Source organism: Podarcis melisellensis (assembly GCF_964234715.1).
Source record: "Podarcis melisellensis genome assembly, chromosome: 5".
Classification (NCBI taxonomy): Eukaryota; Metazoa; Chordata; class Lepidosauria; order Squamata; family Lacertidae; genus Podarcis; species Podarcis melisellensis.
The window spans coordinates 73,298,556-73,324,152 of NC_138537.1; the positions used below are offsets into that span (position 1 = coordinate 73,298,556).

The 25,597-nt window shown below is 42.7% G+C and overlaps 1 protein-coding gene across 1 annotated transcript; it reads left to right on the forward strand.

The window, feature by feature from the left end:
• The first annotated feature begins 307 nt into the window (after positions 1 to 307).
• Positions 308 to 24,919, forward strand: TMEM26 (transmembrane protein 26). Its single transcript, XM_081913769.1, has 6 exons — positions 308 to 665; positions 6,295 to 6,373; positions 14,100 to 14,192; positions 16,953 to 17,173; positions 22,540 to 22,616; positions 23,376 to 24,919. Exons 1-6 carry the CDS (start codon positions 475 to 477, stop codon positions 23,792 to 23,794), a joined length of 1,080 nt encoding a protein of 359 aa, XP_081769895.1. The 5' UTR covers positions 308 to 474; the 3' UTR covers positions 23,795 to 24,919.
• Positions 24,920 to 25,597: the final 678 nt, after the last annotated feature.

The following is a 25,597-nucleotide window of genomic DNA, read 5'->3' on the forward strand; positions in this document are numbered from 1 at the left end:
ATAAGACCTCCTGGGTAACGGATAGGCAATTTTTCTCGCTTCTTCTCTCTGTTGAACTCAAGAGCAATTGGCAAAATGTGGTGCTGATATAAAGGCAGCAGGAAAGATAGCCCATTTATAAATTAAAAAATGCACATTTGTGGCCAGGTTCCTGGTGAAGTTAGCCAGACACAGTTCCTGAGAGGTCCGTCTCTCCGGGTCCTGCATTTGACACTGCAAATCTTGCCGTCTGGTTTTGATTCCCTCCCCCCCCTTCTCTCAGAGAGTTTTCAGGAAGTCTGGGGGAGGGACAAGGCTGTTTCTTTTTGTTATAATGGGCCCCTTTGTGGAGATGGAACAAGAGGAAAGTTCTGCCCGTCACATAGAGCATCCAGTGTGACTCTCCTCCTTTTGCTACTCCCAGGCACCAAGGTCCCTTTTGGTGCTGGAGGAGAGGAGGAGGAGGCGGGGAAAGAGAGGGAAGCTCAACTCAGGATGGAACTGCTGGTGCTGCTCAATGCCCTGGCGACTCGGCTGCTTTTTGCCTTGCACTCCCTGCTTGGAGTCTGGAGAGTGACCAAAGTTATGAAGGAGCCCAAATACTGGCTGCTGGCATTGCTCAATCTCCCGCTCTGCATAGAAACAGTGCTCACACTCAAGTTTAAGCAAGGCAGAGGCTACAAATGGTAAGCAATTCTCTCCTGGTCTCTCTCTGCCTGCCTCTTTCTTTACATCTGCTTCCTATCAGCATCGTTGAACCGGGCTCTTATTAGAGCTTACAGCCTTTGTCTTTTGCAACGGTTTATCATCCCCTCCCCCAAACTCCATCCCCAGCCCTCCAGCTTGTCCCATTCTAGTTCAGTAGAGTTTCCTTCCTTCTTTCCTTCCTTTCTCTCTCTCTCTTCTTTTGAACAAGGTTTTTCTGAATCAAACTTTCTCCTGGAAATGCAACGGAAATGCTGCAGCATTTTCTGACTCAGGTTCAGAAGCTTTATTTATGTCTTTACTGCTGGTTTGGAAGGCTAAGCAACTAAGGGGACACTGCAGCTATTTGCATTTCGCCACAGAGAGCAAGAAGGGTGGCAGATCAGAATGACACAATGCGTGAGGCAGAGAAGAAGCACCAATGCCTGTGCTGCAGGGGGGTGGGGAGGGGAACTTGCAAAAGAAGCAACAAGTCCAGCAAAAAAAAAAGGGTGTACAGACAGAAGGCTTGAGTTCATTTGAGCAATAGCTTATCAGGTGGCAAGTTTATATGGGGGTCAGAGTTTTAGCAACACAGTGGATTGGGAGAATTCGGTATAAATCAGACTGTGGCTGAAATGATCCTCTCCTCCTGCTATGCCATATGACTGGTATTGATCCACAGTTCCCATAGGAGTTGATTTCTTCATGTATTATAAGACACTGTGCCCCGTTGCAACAAAGGCAAGTGAGAGCCAACAGGAAAATGTAGAGTCAGCAAAATTAAGAAACGTACGGATTGCCTCCCCAGCAACTCCAGACTTCTTCAACCAAGACACTTCCCTTGCTTTGGAAATTGTGAAGTGATTAATTGAAGAGCCGCCTTAGTGTACACTTTTGCTTGGAGCACTGTGGAGGATCCAGTGCAATTGCACCGAGCATCCTCTGTTCATTTCACAACTCAGAAAATGCAAGGATGGTGGTCTTTCCAGAGAAGCAATTATTTGGCAATGCCGCGTAGTCTAGAGAAACAGTTACATGCATTACGACATGTATGGAATGAAACTTGCAGGCAGTTTAGCGAGCGAGGGCATGGTTAAAAGAGAAAAAGGCAGTAAGATTTGTTAACAAATCTTGGCTCAGCCAAACCACACACCTAAAGCTAGCTTGTGCCAAACTGCTAACAGTGTAGCAGCCTACCTTTGTGACGGCTGGTTCTTCTTTCTCACCATGGTGAGAGGTATGGCATCTTTGCCCTCCTCTAACTTCACTGGATTTCATCTAGCAGGTCATAAGCCACAACAAGCTCCAATCTGACCTAAGGGGGAATCACACAATCACCAGATGCTTTTTTTTAAGGAAATACAGAGAGGGGCCCATTTCACACAAGCTTCCCCATCTCTTGATTTCTCAACAACTAACTATGTGAACTGGCTCATTTAAACATCTCCCTGATTTCTTGAGGCAAGCCAATATAAGAATACTACCTTTGGGTAGGGTTGCAAGAGAAATCTGGTTCACATTTAGAGCCAAATGTATCAAATTTCTACTTTCTGAAAGAAGGTGAGAACTGAAACATAGCCATCCTTAAAAAATCACAATTATCTGTATTTTGTGATGCAGCTCTACAGTGTTTCACAAAATGTGCCTATTTGTGGGAAATGTGCATTAACATGTACATATTAATGAACACAATATACAAAAATGCATTGTTATTATTAGAATTCACTTGTAAAAATGTGCATGTTAGTTAAAACAGCCCACAAAATGTTTTTGTTAGTAGAAATTTGCAATATAGTACTGAAGAACTTTCGTAAGGATTTCATGCAGAAATATGGAGAACTGAATTTCAGATTGGAAAAAAATGAGAAATGGATAGAGCTACAATGGACAGATTCTTCCATCCCTACTTGGAGGTTTTCTTTTTTGACTATGTGATTCCTATTCCAGTTTGCATTTTTACTAAGCAAAGTTTTTTGTTTTCTCATTCACTCCAAAGGGGAAAACCTAGGGCTTGTGAGCCCATTAAACGGTCCTTTTTCAAGCCACAGTGAAATGTGTACAGAAGTACTTGCCAGTGATGCAAATGTCATGTCATCAGTTGATGCTTAGGCTCTCTGACTTCACTCCCCAAAAATGAAAAGAGTTTCCTATTACTTGGGTGTATCTTTGGAAACTAGCCCTGTGTTGGTTTATCAAATCAGCATGACAGACAATTGTTTGTCTGATAGAACATGCAGATCTCTCTGTCCGCTTCTGTGCACCCACGATATGGTCCTGTGATGAATTTAAGCAGAGGTGTGGAGCTGGACTGCTACCTGTGATGAGGCAGTCCCAGCCGTGAAGGCTTCACTTGGGAACTTCATAGGTCTTCTGCAGCCCCTTCGCAGGATCCAAGGAGGAAACTCCTATGGGGAAGGGGAAGTTTCTGCACGGTTTTTATTATGCCAAGTTACCATTCCTATGAGCTGGGTATGCATATCGAAGGCACAAATCTCTTTGCTCACAAAAGAAAAAGGGAGACTTTCCAGTGCTGTAATTTATGCTCATTAGTGTACAGATTTTCTGCAGTTTAATCTTGAAAATATTCGGGGTGGCCTTGAGAATCTCGGCCTACCACCCAGCTCAGAAAAATCTGGAATGGCACTGCAGGATGATATCAAGGAGCTGCCTGGGCTCCTGGCAATCGTAGGCAGGATTTGGCAAGAGAACATGTCTCCCAAACAGAGAAAGAGAGCAGAGTCAATCTTGGGGATAAGGGTACGTGAGCTTCATTACCTACGGACCCCCAAATCTGGGATCCCCTTGAAACTGGTGCCAAAGTTTTGTAATTGTTTTGTAGCAAAAACACCGCTATTTGTAGCACCCCACATGCGTTTTACCTTTACCTTTACCATACCATAGACATGCAGGCCAACCGGAGCCCATGAAACTGTCCTTCTTCAACCCAGTTGTCCTAGGCCAGTTGGCCTGCATGTCTATGGTAAAGGTAAAGGTAAAGGTAAAGGTAAAGGTAAGGCCAACTGGCCTAGGCCAACAAGAGGCTTGCGACCCTCACCTCTTCCCTAGTGAGCCCCACCTGGGAAGTTGGTTCTTGCCTGCCTTAGCTTCCCAGAGCATACCTCCCACTGCTCCCGCTGCCTCAGAGCCCAACTTGTTCTGGCCTGAAACCAGTGGCTGTCAGTCCTGGCAGACCACAACTACAACATCCTGGAAAAGAAAGGTATGAGGAAGACCCTGCTGTCTCTAAGAAACTGGAGAAAAAGAGACAACAGATGGGTGTAACCCCCCAATCCAACAGTCTTTCTGAGAATGTCTTTTAAAGAATCTGCCATATAAATGAATGGGTACCATTCACTCATATGGGGGGAAAATAACATGCTGCACTTCAGGTACTATTTTGCTAGCAACAAAACCAGCCTGTTACAACCGAAAAGGATGCAGTATCCCTCTTTACTCTGGGTCTTCCCTCTGACATACGGGCCCCCCTTCACCTCCGCATGCAGCATCACGACTGACCTTTCGCTAATTGCAAATAAAGATATATGCCTTTCTTATTACTTAACGAAAAGGCTGGAGAGATGGTGATGAATTAGTTCTTAATGACAGACACTGGGAGGAAAGAATATAGTGCGGCTGGCCAAGAATGTTTTCTCAAGATGTCTTCTTTTGAAGAGATAGCTTGAGCCAAAGTCAGTTGGCTGAAGACAACTTCATTAGATCAGCATCAGTCCCTGGCCAGCTGGAAGAATTTTTCATACACTGAAATCCTAGTGGGGAAGCCGTCATCCAGTGCAGAGTGAGTTCCCCGCCACAATTGCTTCTCAGCTTGGACACCTGCTTTATATTGCAGCAATCAGATGGAAACAAGTTGCATGGCTTCCTTATTGAAAGGCTGGAGAGAAAATCCATTCGTAGGAACAATTATATAGTAAGTGATCAAAAAGAAAGAAGAGGAAGAGGAGGAGGAGTTTGGATTTGATATCCTGCTTTATCACTACCTGAAAGAGTCTCAAAGCGGCTAACATTCTCCTTTCCTTTCCTCCCCCATAACAAACACTCTGTGAGGTGAGTGGGGCTGAGAGACTTCAGAGAAGTGTGACTAGCCCAAGGTCACCCAGCAGCTGCATGTGGAGGAGCAGAGACAAGAAAACGGTTCCCCAGATTACGAGTCTACCGCTCTTAACCACTACACCAATTTGGAAGTTTAGAAAAAGAGCAGCAGCCTTGATCATGATAGCAAACATAGTACAGTGGTACCTAGATTTACAACCATAATCCTTTCTGGAGGTCTGTTTGTAAACCAAAACAGGTTGTAATCCAAGGCGCGCTTCCACCAATGAGGCCTCCGGAAAAAAATTTGTTCGTTAAAATAAATAAAAATAATGGGTTGTAATCAAAAAGAAGGTTGCAAATCAGGACACACACTTCCACGTTTGACGTGTTTGTAATCCAGAACGTATGCAAACCAAGATGTATGCAAACCAAGGTACCACTGTATTTTATTATTTAAGCTACCTATATACTGCTGAATTACTGTAGTTTCTAAGCAGTGGTAGAGAAGTAGCATAAAGAACTTACTGTGTTGGCAGTTCAGTTTGACTGGGACTTTTCTTTCATGTATGCTAAATTGAAGATATTTTGCACATGCTGATTCAAGGCTATTTATTATGCTTCCAAAATTTGGCTGAAAAGGTTTAGTAAGGGCTGGGGTGGTGGCAGAGGGCATGGACAATGGAGATATTATACCACAGAGAGCGGGTCTGGCTGACTTGTGGGAGCAAGGGCTAGTTCATTCATTCATAAACTTTTTCTAAAAGACTGCGTACATCCAAACATTCAAATTGCATGGCTTCCCCAGAGAATCTTGGGAACTGTAATTTACCCATCACAATTTCCAGCACCCTTAACAAACTACAGTTCCCATATGTCCGGGGGACAGGATGGGAGGCGAGAGTCGTGTGCTTTAAATGTACAGTCAGTACATAGCCTAAGGCCAGGGCAGCTCATATAGTAAATGTAAATCGAACTTGGAAAAGCACTGGGTAAACCAGCAGTGCTAAAGATTACATCAGAGCAGTTAAACCCAAAATAAAACCACATCCCAAGAAAAGATTGAACCAGAAGTGCATACCAGAATTATTGTCACAGGTTTCCTGTCATATTTCTGTGTGTCAGATGATCAGTGTGGGTTGCTCTGTGGCAATACCAGCGATCCCTTTCCAATGAAAAAGAAACTCAAGTTGGTTCTGTATTCCTGGAACTCCTCACTGCTCAGAAAAATGGGGGTAAGCAGAGCAATAATGTGTTGTTGTTGTTGTTTTATGAGCCTCAGAATTGCTGCTGTTGTTGTTGTCTGAAGATTCAGCCCCAGCCACCACTTCAAAAAGTAGGGGAGTATTCGGCATACAAAACCCTCCTGAAAATCAGAGTTTCAACAAATATGTATGGGGGGGGGGATAATATCATTGAGTATTGTTCAAAACAGAATCCCCCTGTTTCTTTTTATTCCATATGGTGTCACATAATATTTATCCAACCCATCTCTTCATTGTTTTGACAGAAGAAAATGATAGACTGCGCAATTCTGGCTAAGCTTGGTAAATCCAGTTTCTTTTTATTCCTTCCCAGGTTTTCCCCAGCAATATTCATCTACCTGATTAGCATAGTGCCTTCACTGTGGCTTCTGGAGCTTCATTTTGGGAGTCAGGTATTGTTCTTTCCTACAGCATATGATGGTGATGGGTGGGTGTACAGGCGGTGAGCCAAGCTGCTTCAGGCAGCTAAATTTCGGCACCATTAAAGGGTGTGATTTGGATTTTCTACCTGAGGTATTGAAACGTCAGCCCCCAACACAGAACACTTGTATTTATATATTTATATACCCAACAAATAGCTGCGCTCGGCAAGAGAGGGCGTCATACAGATACCATCTTACCAGGAAGTCCATTCTGTATGATTTTGGGATCAGGCCTTTACTGTGGTGGCCCCTGTTGTTTCAAATTGCCTCCCTTCACACATCAGACTCAGGCCATCTCTGTTGTCCTTTCTGGCATCTCTTGAAGACTTTCCTCATTCAACAAGCCTTGTAGGAAGCAATTAATAAGTGAAGCGAATAATTTATTGATACACCATTAAGAAACCCCATAATAAATCATGCAAATAATTAAGCTTGGATACAGCCAAATAAGACTCAACAATCCTGTATGCCAGTGATGGGGATCCCATAATCCAGAAGTCAGAGTCTGCATCTGCAGGGCAACAGGCTGCCCACTTACCTGGAAGTAAGTCCCATTGATCTGCATAGGGATTACTTTGACTGAGCAGACATCCACAGAATTGCACTGTAAGTGATGCAAAGTAAGAGAAATTGTGCAAACTGGCTCATGTTGCATTTCTTACACAGGCAACAAAAGCCAGCTTTTATTAGATTTGTTACAGAATCTGGATTACAGAATTTTTCATTTTCCATCTATTATACGCAATCATAGTTATAAGATGGAGCTATACGTGTAGCAAAGGGGAAATTGGAAATATTTCAAATTGGAAATATTTCTAATAGCTTGCTAGTGTATATAGGCAGTGCATGAGAAGAAACGACTTCAGTCCCTGGTTGCAGGAGTTAACCTCCTGCTGCATGTGGAATTAATTAAGAGGGTTACCAACCCAGAAAGACATCTGTGCATAAGTGTTATGATGTCACTGAAATCACAGTCCGTCTCTTGGTAGTATGTTAGACATCGCTGAGAGATTTTCATGCACTATCACTACTTAGAATCCCATTAAACATTGCAATTTGTGCTCCATTTACATTTCTCCTTTTCTTGCTTTATTACACATGACCGACTACGATTATATTAATGTCATTTTCCTTGCTCATTGCCACGGCTCATTTACACTTGACATTCAGTACTTCAGAAAATCGCAGTATACACAGTTGTGTGGCATTATATCAGTGATCGGACCAGTACATCAAGGTCACACAAACAGGAAAATTCAAGCACAACCCAGCAACTGTGGATTCAGAAATAAGCTCCACCATGTTGAATGAGGCTTATTCCTAGGCAAGTGTGCACAGAATTGCAGTCTAACACAACAAACGTATGTACACTTACTGGGGAGCAAGCTCTACAGAACTCAGTGGGACTTATGTCCAGATTGTGTACACACAATGCCATTAAAACACATTTCAAGCCCATGGCTTCTTCCAAAGAATCCTTACAACAGTAGTTTACTCTTTGCAGAGCTACAATTCCCAGCAGTCTAAAGAAACTGCAGATCCCAGTTTTCTTTGGAGGAAGTTGCATGCTTTAAATATATGGTGTGTACACAGCCATTCTTCTGTATAAATATCCATCGGGTTATGCTGTAAGTCATGCATGACTGAATGATATATTATAAAGCACTATTTTAGCATATACAGTGGTACCTTGGGTTACATATGCTTCAGGTTACAGACTCCGCTAACCCAGAAAAAAGTGCTTCAGGTTAAGAACTTTGCTTCAGGATAAGAACAGAAATCATGCTCCCATGGCGCGGCAGCAGCAGCAGGCCCCATTAGCTAAAGTGGTGCTTCAGGTTAAGAACAGTTTCAGGTTAAGTACGGACCTCCAGAACAAATTAAGTACTTAACCTGAGGTACCACTTTATTATATATTACAGTTTGTCCAGAGACCCGAAGAACACAAGTAGAAAGTTGTTCAACTCTGTCCACAGGAGATCTACAGCAGAGGCAGATTTAGGGAAGTGCGGCCTAGGGGGTGCTTCAGGGCGTTGCAACTATGACGTAATAAATTGAGCAGAAAGGAAGGCAAGAGGTGGGAGAGGGAGCCACCGGCTTTGGGCCTCGCACAGGGAGCTGCTGAAATTTGAAATACCGAAGTCGGTCCCTGTCTACAGTCATATCACAGGCATGGTTCCTTTGAAACCTGTCCCGATGCATTCAACGGCATTTAGTTCCAAATAAGTGTGCTTAGAATCGCAGACCTAGCTATATAATATATTTCTTTATGGAATGTTTTCAAGTTCAGCTGGTCTTCTCTTTTGGAAATTGTTCAGGAACCTAACATGATTAAGAAACTTGAGGAATTAAGAAATATGTTAATTCAGCAAACCTGAAGTGCATGCATCAACTGACTTCTACGAATATGTGATGTAATGAATAGGTTAATATAAAATAGCCTATAGGTTGAACGGGGGCGCAGGTGGGTTAAAGCCTCAGCGCCTAGGACTTGCCGATCGAAAGGTCGGCGGTTCGAATCCCTGCGGTGGGGTGCGCTCCCGCTGCTCGGCCCCAGCGCCTGCCAACCTAGCAGTTCGAAAGCACCTCCGGGTGCAAGTAGATAAATAGGGACCGCTTACCAGCGGAAAGGTAAACGGTGTTTCCGTGTGCAGCTCTGGCTCGCCAGATGCAGCTTTGTCACGCTGGCCACATGACCCGGAAGTGTCTCCGGACAGTGCTGGCCCCTGGCCTCTTAAGTGAGATGGGCGCACAACCCCAGAGTCTGTCAAGACTGGCCCGTACGGGCAGGGGTACCTTTACCTTTACCTTATAGGTTGAACAGAAGAAAACAGCCAGCTATCAAAGGCATCTGAGCAAGCATCTTGTGGTCCAAGGGTGGGGACAGGCCAGATGTGCCTGCAGCTAGATTTCATCCAGCCCTTTGGGTGACCTCCATTGATCAGCTGTTCAGTGGGGAGCACCAAGGTCCAGCTGTCTACTCTTTAGATGCATGGTTAATTTACCCAAGCCTGTTCTGAATGAAATTCTGAATTATTGTCCAGTGTCTCTTATACTTCATTTTAATTTCCTGTACACCCCCCTGATATGTTATAAAGACATAGGATGCTGCAGATTTTTTTAAAAAGTTTTTTACAAACTTGTTTTTTTCTGGAGAAAATGGAAGGTGAAACTTGAGTGGAGGTACCAAGAATTAAACTTATGCCTCTGTTTCCATGGGAAATAGCTTTGTTTGTGTGATTTTATATGGGTATGTGATTGTGTATGAGTCTGTGTGCATCTTAAGGATGTATGATTGTGCATAGGTCTGCTGACCCCTGGAAGTTGTCCCACCATGACAATGCAGTTGTTGACCTGAAAAGAGTTACCCACCACTGTTCTAGACATTAGTGCCCAGCCTTCACAAGTGTGTAACCTCCAAGATCCCACTGATCAAAATCAGGATGCATGTTTTTTGATCCTGAGGTCTCACAGGAGCTAACTGACTCATGCGAGAGCACAAGCCCAAAAGATGAGCATCTTCTGGTCAGTTGTCACGAGCCAGCTGTCTTATGCCAGAACACTGGACTACAAAATGGAACATTCCAGGATCCAATCAGAAGCTGGGATGGCTTCTTTAATTCCAGGATGTGCTGCTCAATTTAGGACAGTTGAGAGGTATGCAACTGGGCTGCTTTTAGTACATATGGGCCACCAGTTATCAAAGTCAATAGAGCAAGCATCTTCTAAGACATCAGGCACCTATTGAGTAACATCTTTGGAAATCAAGGCAAAAATACAGTATTGTAATAGCATGCAATATTGCATGGTTGTTATTCTTGGACACTTTTCATGCTACTTTCCCCTACAAAGTCTTCTGGAAATGTATGCAGTAAAGGGGCCAAAATTGGCCAGAAAATGCTACACCTGTTGGAAAGGAAAAACAGAATTCTGTACAACACATATTAGTGGAAGCTTATATATATCTCCAATATATATCCAGATTCTGAAAGTCTCCAGTGATGCCAGATGTTAGAAACAGGCTAAACAGAGTGTTGGGTATGGCAGTTATAGAAAAATTTACAGCTTATTGATTTCAGAAAAGTTGGAAGAATTGCTGAATCTTTCCAGGGAATATGGTCTTCATTTGTTTTTGATAAGAGCTTGGTTTTTCATGCATTACTGCAGGTGAGGGGGGAGTTTGGTTTATTGTAAAAATTGTGGTTTGGGATATTTCCATTGTGCATGCAAAGTCCATTTATTGTACATTTAAAAATTCATCTGTCATATTATTAATAATAAAAAAGAAAAGGCCACGTTTTTATAACCTCATGAATGAATCAAGTCGACTGCATAACTGGGAGAGAGCAAGAGAGATGAATAATAAGCATCTCATTTCAATAAAATAAAGCAGTTAGTTTAAGTTCTCTTCAAGTATGGAAGGCTCTCCCATGTTGGAGTGGGTCTGTGCTGGCAAGGCTGCAGGTTTGAGCTAGCCCCATGCCACACACAACTATTCTTGTACATAGAGGTTTCTCTTCAGATGTTCCCACTCAGCACAGGAACTTCCTGGGGCAGGCTAACTTGGCAGCACAACCTCACTCCTTCTATCTACGAGAATTCTCCTCCCTGAGTAACATCTGAAGAGGGCCAAACAGTTCAGTATTATCTTGCAGTGCACTTTGTTAATGGTAACCAGGCTTGCACACCACACTAACCCAAACCATGGTTTAACATCAACATGTGAGTGTGCGGACTCCGAAAGATGAATCTGCAACCTCTTTGGTCCTTTTTTTGCTGCCATGTTGCGCTGAGCAGGGCCATGGTTTTGCAGGCTATACAAATGGGACTTGTGGTTAAGCTCTCTCCTCAGCAGCAGTTGGCAGGGCTGAGCAGGATGGTTAGTAAGGCGAGAGCTTAACCATAACTTCAGTTGACACAGTGAGGCAAAAATTGGCTTAGCTCAGTGCGGCACAGCAGTCAAAAGGCCAGAGAGGAGCAAAGTGGTTGCAAACGTCTCCCAGAGCCCACATGCTTACACATTCTCTATAAGCTGAGATTCACTTAGGGTGATGTGCAAACCAGGCCATTATGTACACAGCTGCGATAGATATATATATTCTCACGTTGTAAAACATATTCCAAGAGGTAACTAGCAATTATAGGACTGCTTTGTTTCTGGTAAAGCAATTGCAGTCTTGACTTCATTCCAAGTGTTTCGTTGCATAGCTATGGGAGAACTGCATGGCATTAAATGTGTGTGTATCTGTGCAAGTAAGATGCAGGTTTTTTAAACAGCCAGATTGCATCAATAGGTTTTTAAGAATGCAAATCTGCACCAATGGGGAATTTTCTTCCAAGGCGAACACTAGCTTTAAAGGAGGAATTTTCCTCACGACTGTAACAGGAGATGAATTGGTTAATATCTTTCTTCATGTTTGTTCTGATACTGTTAATTGTCAGTTTTTTCTTTTTTAAAAAATTTACTTTAAATGCAAAGACACATTTAATGCCATAACTAGTCTGAGGTCCACAATGACTACAACTTATATGTGGCTAAACAAAAGGCAGTTCCAGAGAACTGGAGACTCCTTCCAGCAACACAATTAACACTCGTCTCTGGAGTTTACAAGCAAAGCAAATATAAAACATGCATTGTAATTCCCTCTTGACAAGAGAATGTGCACTGAAATTGCAGCTTACCTTTGACCCTGTCGTAGCAGAAAAATCTCAGTCTGCTGGTAGCAGTTCTAAATATATAAGGAAATAAAGGGGAGATTAAATTAAACGTTGCTTTGTTAAAAAAACTAACAATGGCACATTTTTGAGGATACAAGGAGAGACAGACCTTCATGCCTCAAATGCCTGTTTTGACTTGAAAACGAAGTCTGAGTGCAGAGAGAGAGAGAGAAATCAAATAATCTTCTTCCTGAAGCAAGATCAAAATGTCTACATGGTCAGGTGTACTTTCACAAACCTGTTTGAAGCTGATCAGCAGATACTGGTCTCAAAGTATTTGAGAATCACAGAATTACATTCATTCAGAGATAGATGATAGGTAGATAGATGATAGATAGATGATAGATAGATGAGAGAGAGAGAGAGAGAGAGAGAGAGAGAGGCAGGCAGGCAGAGAGACAGACAGGCAGATAGGAGAGTACATTTGCTCAACCCAAGGTGGTATAGCAGGTGTCATGCTTGCCCAATCCTAGTCCCTGGCTCCCCTTAAAGCACTGGCTGTTATCAGGGGTACCAATTTGAATAAAATATTGTGTGGTGGGGAGGTAAGTCATGCCTCACATAATCAATCACAAGACATGGCACATGCACACCATTTGAATGGCAATGTCCATCAAATTGGGGGAGGGACCCCTCAAATATTTTATGGGGGTGGGGCTGAAGGGACCTCAGCCCCTGGAGTTGGCTCCTATGTCTGAGAGGATTCACAGTCTTTTAATATACAAAATATGGGGCCCCCAGTGCCCTAGCTTCACTCATCCATTGCGTTCAGTTTACAATCTAAACTGTGTTTAGTAAAGTGGTGTGATGTACGCCTATGAGTAGCTGAATGAAATTTCAGGTTTCCAGCTGAAAGCCAATGGATACTTTGGTGAAATAAAACAACTCAGTATGCAGCATTCAGAGAGTTCATAATGCTGTGCATATATGACATCATTAATCTTTACAACCACCTTGTAAATTTGATCAGTATTTATTATCCCGTTATTGCAAATGAGGAGTAGAGACTGAGGCTTGCTTAAGGTTATCCTAATGAATCTATGGCAGAAGGGAGATCTGAACCGGAAACTTCTTGGTCACAACTTAACAGCCCAAAGTTCTGCACGTTTAATCAGAAGCAAAGGCTCCAAAACTCAATGGGCTTACTTCTAGAAAAGTGTGCATAGGATTGTAGCCTAAGTCTCTCAGTTTTTGACATCTGCCTTACTTCCGAAGCATACTGCATGCAAATGTGAAAGGGTGAGAGATATAAGAGACATACATCTGCTCTTCCTTGGAAGAAATGTGAGAGGAACAAAATATTCTGTTGCTTGCAACTCAGTCAAAAATTCCAGAATGAGCTTCTTATTGGCCTGAAATGAGAGATTGTTAGGAAGGTAGGTTATAATAATAATAATTTATTATTTCTACCCCACCCATCTGGCTTGGTTTCTCCAGCCACTCTTTAAAAAACCTCATCCAGTTTTCCACTTTAGATGTTTTTAATGGTCTCCTCCAGTTAAATAATGAACAAGTCAATGAGAGTCAAATTCAGTTTTCAACCACACATCCTTTTTTTTGGTGCAGAAGAATTGCTGCCCTGCATTCAAATGATTTTTGAGGTTTACCTCCCTTGCCTTTCCTCACAATCTTTATGCCATAAAAATATTGTTTGTCAGTTGCTGTTTTGAAGATATTCACAGGGGCCCTTCTTACATCATGTGTGTGCCAAATGAGCTCCTTCCTGCCTGTAGTCTGAGAAGCCTGGAGGGAGGAGGAGCCTATGCTGTTGCTCCTCCCAACCCCAGTGTGGATCATTTCGAAACTGGGACAATGCTGCCATTTGGACTCTTTCCACATGTTCTGGGTTTCTCATGTTACCTGAACAGTGTAGGAGGGTCCACACATTACAGCAGTATTAAGCAATATGGGTTATTTTAATTAATGTCTATACAGAATTAGAGACTGATTTATCTCCTGAATTGAATTTTTATTGCAGGCTTGCCATAATGAATCGGATATGCGGCCATTCACTCCAAAATATGAACCCGCTTTTCAAAGCAAGGCCATAGATGGTCCCATAATAGGAACGGTAAGCAGGGTCTCATGAAATGACAGCATCTACTTAATTCTTGAAATGTTGGTGTCTGAACTATCTTGAATTCTACTACTGCAAACTGTGTTGTATTATCAGTTGTGAGGTCTTCTAAGACACCTACTTTTAAAAGAGTGCCCTTAAGTTGTGCAATGACGCTGTGGCAGATAATGTCACACAAATGCAATATCTCAAGGGTTTAGTATTACAAGAATGACCTCCCTTTGAAGTCACATGCTCATCCTCTGGTACAACCCTAAAGAGACCATGCTTCCACTTCTTTTTAGATTATTCACAGTTTATAGTGATTCAACTATGGTTAATCTTAACTCCGGTTAGTGAAAACAAGCCAGCTTCATAAACAATGGTTTGAAGTACTGTATGCTTGTTTCCACTAATTATTGTCCAGATGTTTTGGGACTACAATTCCCATCATCCCTGGCCACTGGTCCTGTTAGCTAGGGATGATGGGAGTTGTAGTCCCAAAACATTTGGAAGGCTAAGTTTGACCATGCCTGGTCTAGGGTTTTCCCCCTTCAACATTTGTGGCAATATCAATACAGCTTCCTCTCATTATTAATCCATTTCTATGTTTAGCAAATTACTTCCTTGGCATTATCAAGGCACTATCTATAATATGTATTATAAAATGGAATAAAGTGTGTATCAAAGTTGGCTAGGCTGGGTCTTATATCTGTCCTTATATCCCTCTTTAGCCAAGATGATTGTAATTAGAAATGCTGTTGGCTTCTTTGCCCCCCTCCCTTCCCCCAGCATGAAGAAGTAAATTCTTTACTTTGTGGCGAGGTGAAAGCAATCAAATATCTCTTTCCATTCAAGCCATATTACGCCAAAAGCATTTGGTCCAGAAAACTGGGTCATTTCAAGGATCTGTGAACCACAAACCTCTGGCACCAAGTCAAGAAGTGCTGCCAGGATGCATATCCCTTTATAGCCCTCAAATGTCCACAAATGCAGTGAATGAGCCAAAAGCGGCTAGGAGCAGATTCTGCCCCTGCACACCAAAAAGCATGTTTTCTATGCGTATCTTCCTTTGTGTATCTTCCTATCTGGGAGCAGCCACTGAACTGGAAGCAGCTGCCAAGAACACATAACACCGGTCTTGAAAGACCTACATTGGCTCCCAGTACGTTTCCGAGCACAATTCAAAGTGTTGGTGCTGACCTTTAAAGCCCTAAAGGGCCTCGGTCCAGTATACCGGTCCAGGATACCTGAGGTATACCTCCATCTTTCTGCCCGGACACTGAGATCCAGCGCCAAGGGTCTTCTGGTGGTTCCCTCGCTGTGAGAAGCCAAGTTACAGAGAACCAGGCAGAGGTGGTGTCACCTCTGTGTCACCCGCCCTGTGGAACTGAGTAGTGTCACCCGCCCTGTGGAACGCCCTCCCACCAGATGTCAAAGAGAAAAACAACTACCAGACTTTTAGAAGACATCTGAAGGCAGCCCTGTTTAGGGAAGCTTTTAATGTTTAACAGATTATTGTATTTTAATATTTTGTTGGAAGCTGCCCAGAGTGGCTGGGGAAACCCAGCCAGATGGGCAGGGTCTAAATAATAATAATAATAATAATAATAATAATAATAATAATAATAATAATAATTTAGGCAGAGCTCCACACGATCAGGAACCCTGAAAAAGCAGGATTAGGAATATAGGAAGCTGCTTTGTACTAAGGCAGGTCACTGGTCCTTAGGAAGGTAGGAGCTGTAGTCCTAAAATTTCTGGAGGGCTACTCTTAGTGATGGAGCAAATGTCAAGTTCTATTCCTGGGATTTCAGCATCACTGAGAAAGACCCCCAAACTGAGACCTTAAGCAGCCATTCTTGGTCAGAGCCGATGATACTGGGGTAGCTGGGCCTATGGACTAAGTACAAGGTACCTTCGTGCACTGTCAGACTTCATGCAACTGTCAAAAGCCAATCCATCTTACATTCAGATTGTCATGAGGCCAGGGCGACATGAACTGACCTCATCTTCCACACCTACCCTGCACTGAACAGTCATGTGAATTGGCCTCTAGTGGCAGAACACCGCCAAGCTTCCTTTGGGTAGCTTTTGCTGAATGTTCAGATGAGTCCAACATATTGGGTTTTTTAGAAGTGCTGAAAACCATCTGTCCTGCTTCAGGTATAGGGATGAGGAAGAAATCTGATCCAGTTCACATTTAAAGGCAAACCTACCTAATTGGCACAATATTGGAAATGAAACACAGCTGTCCTTCAAAATTTGCACTTCATCGAATTTTGCAAGTTCCTGAGCCAAGTAATTTGTACATACTCCCCAAGGAACCCAGGGTGGCAAAAAGACTCACAATTTACAAACAGAAATATTCTAAATGAGTTAAAACTTTCTAAAAGCAATTACGGTTGAAAACATTCTTAAAGCAGTTACAACCAAAAACCTTGTTCCATCCAGTGATATCAGGGTTAGTTGTGCATCTAAATGCATCTATTAATAAAAATAGCATATTAAAGGCATCATTATTTGGGGAAATTTATTTACAAAAAATGTATATTTTAGGCAAAATTGCATACAAAAGTATGTATTCACACTAAAATTCTAGTATTTGGGGGGAGGATTTAAAATGTGGAGATGTGGAGAATTGTAATTAAGATTGGACTAATGAGAAATGGAGAGAGACAGGAATTGACCGAATCACGCATCCCTACTCCTGTATCTGTTCATATTTCCCACAGTTCCTATGTTGATTCTTGTTTTTATGGCTCTTTGCAACAGGCCATAGAATTTGTCAACACAATCTCTGCTGTGTGTGAGTCAGTTTGGATGCTTGGTCTCCACCAGACCTTTCTACTGCTGCTTATCATTGGGAGATGGCTTCTTCCCATTGGGGGTGAAATCACCCGGGACCAGTTGTCGCAGCTCCTTCTTATGTTTGTGGGTACTGCAGCAGACATACTTGAATTCACAAGTGAGACCATGGAAATTGAGAACGTGAGGTAGGTAATTTGCTAGAACACCAATTATTTTAGAGGCCTTGGTCGTGTCAGTCCCTGAAGAACTTCACCTGAAAAGTCTGGATGTTCTTCAGATAAATATGAATGAATGAATGAATGAATGAATGAATAAATTTATTACGGTCATAGACCAGAAAAAACATAAAAAACAACAATAGTTTACAAAGGGAATAATGGTGTCAATTAAGAATTGTGAAATTATACATAAAAGCAATACACATATGCACACACACCCACACACACACGCACATATACGCATATATGCACTACAGTGTATGTATAGGCTTAAAAAATGGGGGGGCTTGTCCAGGGGTCAAGTCTTTTACTTTTTTACAGCTAATGCCCTCCGCTTGATCGCAGCCGCAGAAAATTTGGCCACTTTCAGTGTTACTTCTGGGTTTTTATCTCCTAGTAGGATTTTCAGCCGCTGAGATTCAGATCGACCTGGAAATTTCTGAACGATAGGGGAAATAAACAGTGACCTAATATCCCCGTAAGGGTCGCAGTGTAACAACACATGTGAAGCCGTTTCCACCTCTTTCAGACCACATGGGCAAACTCGTTCAGCATAGGGTGTGCCCTCGTATCTGCCCTTTAGTAAGGCAGATGGCAGTACATCAAATCTGGTAAGGGTAAACGCCCGCCTGTATTTTGCGATTTGTAGATCCAGCAAATATGGTGTTAGATTAAACCCTTTTCCATAATCTTGGATAGCTGGATATTTATCTATCTTGCTCATATGGTCCTGAAGCTCTACATCTCCTATTCGCTGGCTCACCATCCTTTTAGCCTTTTCAAAACCTGAGGCTATAAGTTCTTGTGGGGAAAGCCCCAGGCCCTTCAATTTTTCATAAAGCGACAATCTCCATTTAGACTGGAACGGGTCTATTAGAGTCAATGGAGCCACTCCCACTGGGAAAAATATGAGTTTTAGCCAGAAGTGAATCTTCAGGATCCATATCCTGGCATTAATAGGGAGTTGACCTACCTCCAGCCTGATGGCTGTGTTGGAGACACAGGTAGGTAACCCTAGTAGGGAGCGGTAAAATTTAGTTTGTACAGATTCCAGGGACTTGAGTTTTTGACAATTAAATATCTGGGTGCCATACGTCAATTGTGGAAGTATTTTTGCAACAAAGACCTGGGAGGCAGCAGGAACATATTGACCTCCTTTTCTGTAAAAGAATCTTATGATAGCTCTGGAAGATCTTTGCGCATTTACAATGGAATTCTTAATCTGATGGCACCAAGATCCCTTCTCATCAAAAATTATTCCAAGATATCTAAAAGATGTTACTTGCTCAATAGGTTGGTTATTAATTTTCCATTTATGTTGGAGTTTTCTCTTGGAGAACACCATAATTTTTGATTTAGTGTAATTTATTATTAGGTGTTCAGCTTCGCAATACTCTGTAAGAGCTCGTAAAAGTTTTCTTAGACCCACACAAGAGAAGGAAATAAGTGCCGCATCATCTGCGTACAAAAGGACTGGGATTGGTATATTATTTAGGTTTGGGGGATGAGTACTTGCTTCCTCCATCTTTCCGACTAAGGAGTTTATATAGAAGTTAAATAGAATAGGGGCAAGAACACAGCCTTGCTTGACACCATGGAAACTTTGGATTTCCTTTGATAGGTTCCCATAACGGTCGCATCTAACACGGATCCGAGTATTTTCATGTAGTCTACGGATAAGAAGCAAAAGACGTCTATCGATGTTTGTGGCATTTAATTTTTCCCAAAGTCTGTGCCGGGGTATCAAATCGAAAGCTGATTTGAAATCTATAAAGGCTACATAGAGGGAGCCTCCTTTCTTTGAGGTGTATTTCTCCACTAGATGTTGCAATACCAGTCCTTGGTCTAGAGTTGATCTATGTGCCCTGAAACCAGCCTGGGCTTCCTTTAGGATGTGCTCCTGTTCCAGCCAGTCCGCAAACTTTTCACGTAAGTGAGTTGCATAAAGTTTGCTAATGATGCTTAAGAGACTGATTGGTCTGTAATTGGCTGGATCAAGTTTACAGCCTTTCTTGAATATGGGAACGATGATTGCCAATCCCCAGTCCTCTGGTATTATTGCTGTTTGATCTATGCTGGTGAATAGGGTGGCAAGGACTGGGGCCCACCAGTCAATATTGGCTTTGAGAAGCTCAGGAGAGATATTATCTGCTCCCGGGGCTTTTCTGTGTTTGAGTGCCTGAATAAGCCTCCTGATCTCCGCAACCGACACCGGAGGCCACTCATCACCTGCCGCACACTGTATTAGTGGCTGTGTCAAAGGCAGAGCTGAATATGAAGATTGGAAAAATGCCTTCAGATAAATAGGAAGATGCAATTTTTGTCCAAGTAGGATTGTGAATTTAAGAACTGCAGTGTTCTGTATCACTTTGCAAATGAAAGGCATCCAGCTAAATAACAATAAAAGAAAGTTAGGCATTCCTGAGTTCTACTGAACAGCAATGCTACAAAAGCTAATCTCAACTGACTTCTTCCTTTGCTTTCAATGGGATTTAGCTGTAGCTAATTTATTGTGGGTGGCGCTGTGGGTAAAAGCCTCAGCGCCTAGGGCTTGCCGATCGAAAGGTCGGTGGTTCGAATCCCCACGGCGGGGTGCGCTCCCGTCTTTCGGTCCCAGCGCCTGCCAACCTAGCAGTTCGAAAGCACCCTCGGGTGCAAGTAGATAAATAGGGACCGCTTTCTAGCGGGAAGGTAAACGGCGTTTCCGTGTGCAGCTCTGGCTCGCCAGAGCAGCGATGTCACGCTGGCCACGTGACCCGGAAGTGTCTTCGGACAGCGCTGGCCCCTGGCCTCTTGAGTGAGATGGGCGCACAACCCCAGAGTCTGGCAAGACTGGCCCGTACGGGCAGGGGTACCTTTACCTTTACCTTTTTAATTTATTGTGGTATGAGATTTCAGAGGCAATACCTACATTACTGAGACACGGTTGGTGCTGTGGGTTAAACCACAGAGCCTAGGACTTGCTGATCAGAAGGTCGGCGGTTAGAATCCCCGCGACGGGGTGAGCTCCCATTGCTCGATCCCTGCTCCTGCCCACCTAGCAGTTCAAAAGCACGCCAAGTGCAAGTAGATAAATAGGTACTGCTCCAGTGGGAAGGTAAACAGCATTTCCGTGCACTGCTCTGGTTCGCCAGAAGCAGCTTAGTCATGCTGGCCACATGACCCGGAAGCTGTACGCTGGCTCCCTCGGCCAGTAAACCCCAGAGTCGGCCACGACTGGACCTAATTGTCAGGGGTCCCTTTACCTTTTTACCTACATTACTAGGTGCATGGAGTGATAACACAGAGAGTGTATTTCTCTATCTCTCTGCCCATTTACCTATGTTAGACTAATGCAACATCTGCATTACATAGAGATTCAGTCATTGGCTTCTGATCAGTACCTGCAGACAGCAGAAGTGGGAATGGGGGAATATTGTAGCACACAACAATGACATCTGCAAAGGGTAATGGAACAAACTTGTTTCCTGTTGATTAAATATGAAAGGCTCTTAGACACGGCGTTTTTCTCCCTGTTCAGCAGTACTGCTTCTAAGCAAAATGTCTCATTCCAGAATTGCTGAATTACAATGGTTTACAGCATTCCGGATTCAGCAAATATCTGAAATTATGCAAATGAAAACGTTCACACGTGAATGCTGTCAATCCCAGAGAAATGTTACAAAGATAAGGAATCTCAGGGGTGCACCCGTCATAGACAGTGAATGTTGATAGCCACCTATTATCAGCACTCACTCACGGATTTCCCAAAGCAGGGATCAATTTGGCATACACAAAACATATTTGGGTTTGGCAATATTTGCATGCAGTAATGCTCCTGATTTTGAACATTCACTGTAACATGCATAATAGTACTTTCAAGCAGTAATCAGCTGCTACATCATTGCCTAATGCGTAGGATGGCTCAAGGACACATTCAAGACAAGGAGAGTTTGGGGTACTAGTTAAAAACATTATTTCACAGTTGGGTATTTGATACTATGTATTTGAAACTGCTGCTAGTATCTAAGATAGCTACAGAACTAATTTAATTGCTGTTATATCCTAGTTTCATTTGTTCTTTGATTGTTGTCTCTATTGTCCTTTTGGTTTTGCACTTCATTGCATTTTTGTTGCTTGATAAAAGGGGAGGGGTGCAAATATTTTAATAAATTGCAACAGACACTACGTGTGCCTTTAGGACTGAGATGCCCCAGTGTAAGGGAAAATGCAAAACAGAGCAGCTCCCAAGAGCTTGCTGATAGCTCAATCCTATGCAAGTTATTCAGAAGCAATCCCCGTTTAATTCAATGAAACTTACTTCTGAGCAGACATGCATAGGAGTCTGCTATAAGAGACCATTAGGGGAATTATACCTTTGTTCAGGAATCCCAGGCCCTGACCTATATAGAACATGCTTTGTCCCCTGCACATACCACTGACCTCACAGGTTCCCCATATCTAATTAGTTTCTGAGCTATATATTCACTTTGCACTAGGCAGGAGGATACAGGCCAGAAGCTGAATGCTGCCCATGGGATATTATTTGGTCATTCCTCATCTTGAGGTTCTGAGCATAAGTGTCTGGGAGACATTACTGTAACCATGCTAGAATGCCATAAAATTCACAAACTCTTGGGCTGCAGTTTTGCTAATGGGTCCTGCCAACACACACGGAAGCTTGGATTTATTTATTTTTTAAAAAAACCTTAATTGGATGTCTTGTTTTCAGGCTGGATTGTTTTATAGTATGTTTTGGTTAATAACTGGGAAAATTAGTCTTTGGTCTTGTAAAATATCCTTAACATTATTTCTATACCTGGAATGGATTCCATGAATTTTCTCACTATTGAGGGGTCCTAAGAAGTTCCCAAGGGGACACAGGTGGCGCTGTGGGTTAAAGCCTCAGCGCCTAGGACTTGCCGATCGAAAGGTTGGAAGTTCGAATCCCTGCGGCGGGGTGCGCTCCCGCTGCTTGGTCCCAGCGCCTGCCAACCTAGCAGTTCGAAAGCACCTCCGGGTGCAAGTAGATAAATAGGGACCGCTTACCAGTGGGAAGGTAAACGCCGTTTCTGTGTGCGGCTCTGGCTCGCCAGAGCAGCGATGTCACGCTGGCCACGTGACCCAGAAGTGTCTCCGGACAGCGCTGGCCCCTGGCCTCTTAAGTGAGATGGGTGCACAACCCCAGAGTCTGTCAAGACTGGCCTGTACGGGCAGGGGTACCTTTACCTTTACCTTTTAAGAAGTTCCCAGCCCCATGAGCTGGACTTGGTTGCATTTTAATATGATGGCATTCCATATGCTTTGGAGGGGTTGCTTTTTAAATGTATGTCATTCATTTTTGTTCATTTTAGGACCAACCGCGCTGTTGTGTATGCAATCCTAGCCGTATGGACTTGGAGCATGCTGCAGTTCCCCCTGGATCTTGCGGGTGAGGGACAGTAACAAATTCCAAGGATTTAACTCAAGAGTTTAAGGAGGGGGTTATCCTATATGCCACCATATAAAGAAAAAACCCTCTCCATTAAAAGTAACATAAGCCAATGGGAACAACTGCTTTCTTGTCTCGTGAAAAGTTCTGGGTTGCTGACATCTGTCGAAAGCCCTTTACAAGAAGCAATCACTTAGCTGATATGGAAAAGTTCACATGTGGCACTAAAGTGGATTTCTGCAGATCCCAGAAGTAGTCTCTACACTGGCATTTACATGTGAAATGTAACATGGGAGTGAAAGCATACCAGCAGTTCTACACTGTAGAGAGCAAATCACAGAAGTTGCCACATCTGAGATCATAAACTGCTGGCTCATGTAATCTCACTTCTGTGAATGAAAGCTTGGGATGCAGGAGAAATTCAGTTCAGTTCTCATTTAAAGGTGAACCAACCCAATTCACACTTCCAAAACAACACACTAGTTAAAACTCTGCCACCCTTAAAAATTCACACTTCTCTGAATTTTCCAATCAGTTCTCCAGTTTTGAAAAGTAATACTAATATATTAGTAAAAACAAAACACAAAAAATCATTTTATTAGGTAACCTAGCTTTGCAAAAATGTGTATATTAAGCAAAATTGCATACAAGTTTAGTCAGAAAATTTGCATGAAAATGCCGGTGAACGATCATGAGGACTTCATATGATGCTTCACTTGATGTTACTGTCATAATAACAATAGTCTTCCTTGTTTGTAGTGCAACATGTTGGCTGCGGTCGCCCAGGCTCCTCAAAGAGGGTCTTCAGTTTGCTTCTTTGCAGATACAGTGCAGACCTATGGAACATTGGCATCAGCTTGTTCATTCAAGATGGCCCTTTCCTCGTGGTGCGCTTGATACTGATGGGCTATTTCCAAGTCATTAACCAGATGTTGGTGTTTTTCACAGCTAAGAATATCTTAATTGTGATGCTACAACTATACCGTCTAATAGTGTTATCATTAGACTTCCACGCCTCCCTTCGGAATCGGCCAAACAGCCGGAAAGGAGGAGTTGGTTGTTGCCCATGTGAGCCCAACACTATCAGCCTTCCACCCAGCAACTGTGATACCGATGAAAGGGAGCGTCCTTCAGTTGCTCTGGAGGATTCTTCATCAGTCACCGTTGACGGCCTGTGAGCTCAGATCTCCTTTTCATGATGTTCAGTCATTTCCTCCCTTGGCAACATAGAAAAGGGACTGGCATATCAGAGGCAGTCTGATATATTTCCTGTCCGCTTCAAGATGAATATTTGATTCTAGGAAGCAAGAGGAAGTGTTGGAGCAGCAAACTTGCTTGAATGGAAATGTTGCAATCCTACTGATTTAAGTAGGCAGGCACTAAATCCACAGTATATTTATTTAATGGGATTTAAATAGAGGTAGTTTTTCAGAACTTAAAAAAATGTGATGCGTTGGAGTACTTCGCTATTGACTCTTAAAGACACTGAGCTATCAGAATATTTGCCTATAGTATGGTAGAGAAACTATTTACCTCTCTGGGGAACCACTTCAACTGTGACAACAGCATGCAAGTGTTTATGAATGAAATAACACATCCCTTCCGCTCATCTGATGTAAGAACATTATACAGTCAATGAATGCAAGAACTGTTTTAGTATTATGCCTCTCTTGACTAGATCGATAATAATGGTGGCGTTTACCCCATGTAGGAATGTGAAAAGAGCATGCAGTTCTTTCCTTCAGATACAGCCAAGCAAGACATTTCCCCCAAAATCTTGCTCAGCATTTCATCAACATTATGCCTGGTTTAACCCCACAGCAAATTCACTTCCTTGAAGGATTTTATAGCAGTTGTTTTATACAAAGGTACCGGTATTTGTCCTTTTCACAATATCAGGTCATTTTAGGAGACCACCAATCTGTGATAGCTTTTACCTTCTCAATGTGGTTCCAACTGCTGGGGAATCAATAAGAGTCAATTATTTTTTTATGGACAGTCTGCATGAAAACTGATGATAGAAACACCAGATGTTGAAGTTATCTAGTGCATATCTGGTTCTCTGTGAGCATTGTGTGAATTTCCCTCAGGATCTGGTCAACAAATGAAATTGTGAAAAGTTGTCTTCACATATCCTCAGACTGTGAAAAGAAATGCTGAATTAGCAAATGGATTATATGAACGAAGTGGGGTGGAATATTCAGTACTGTAATCACTGTTGTAAAGGTTGCATGCTTACATATTTTTACTTTTTGACAAATGTTTGCAAAGAAAAAAATAAATAAATGTCCAGATAACACAGACATTTCCCCCTGCTCAAGGTACTCCCAAATCCACATTTGTCTAGATATTGTGAAGTGGGGGAGGGGGGCTTTCAAAGGGTCATCAGCTGATAGAAGAGAGTCGTGTTTTGCTTCACCCATGCTGGGTTATTGTTTTTTGCAAAGCCCCTCCCACAGCTGAGTTTGCTTCTGGTTTGGTGACACAGGTTCCCCATCTCTGCTATACAGGATGGTTGTAAAAAATGAAATTTTGTGCTGAGTCACGTTAGGCTTATTTGAGTGAGATTCTGGAATTGCTTCCTCCCAGTCAGCCACCTCAGAGGGAAGGTAGCTCTGTGGTGTATCTGGAATTATTAACAACAGCAATTTTGAGGGTTGCATTTCCTCCAGTCACTGGATAATGCTATCCCACTTGGCTTGAATTGACTTCTTTACCTAGTACACGACCTAAAATTATATCTCCAGCTTTGCTCATATAAAAACGACAGTGTTTGTCATTACTTCTGCTCTTTACCTAACAAGGAACCTGTGTTTTTCACTTAAGGAAAGGCTGGAGACAGAGTAGCTGCTGGATTTTTACATTTACCAAAATTGGGGGGGGGGGGAAATCAGCCACTGAGTGCTTCTTGGAGCCTAAAAGTAAATCCTTTGCAGTTTAAGAGCAGACCAGCTTCCATGTTAAGTTAGAAAAATAAAGAA

Coding starts and splice junctions, on each gene's coding strand:
- TMEM26 (XM_081913769.1), top strand. CDS start 475: ATGGAACTGCTGGTGCTGCTCAATGCCCTGGCGACTCGGCTGCTTTTT. Junction 6,374..14,099: donor AGCTTCATTTTGGGAGTCAG/GTATTGTTCTTT, acceptor TTTTTATTGCAG/GCTTGCCATAATGAATCGGA. Junction 14,193..16,952: donor ATGGTCCCATAATAGGAACG/GTAAGCAGGGTC, acceptor TCTTTGCAACAG/GCCATAGAATTTGTCAACAC.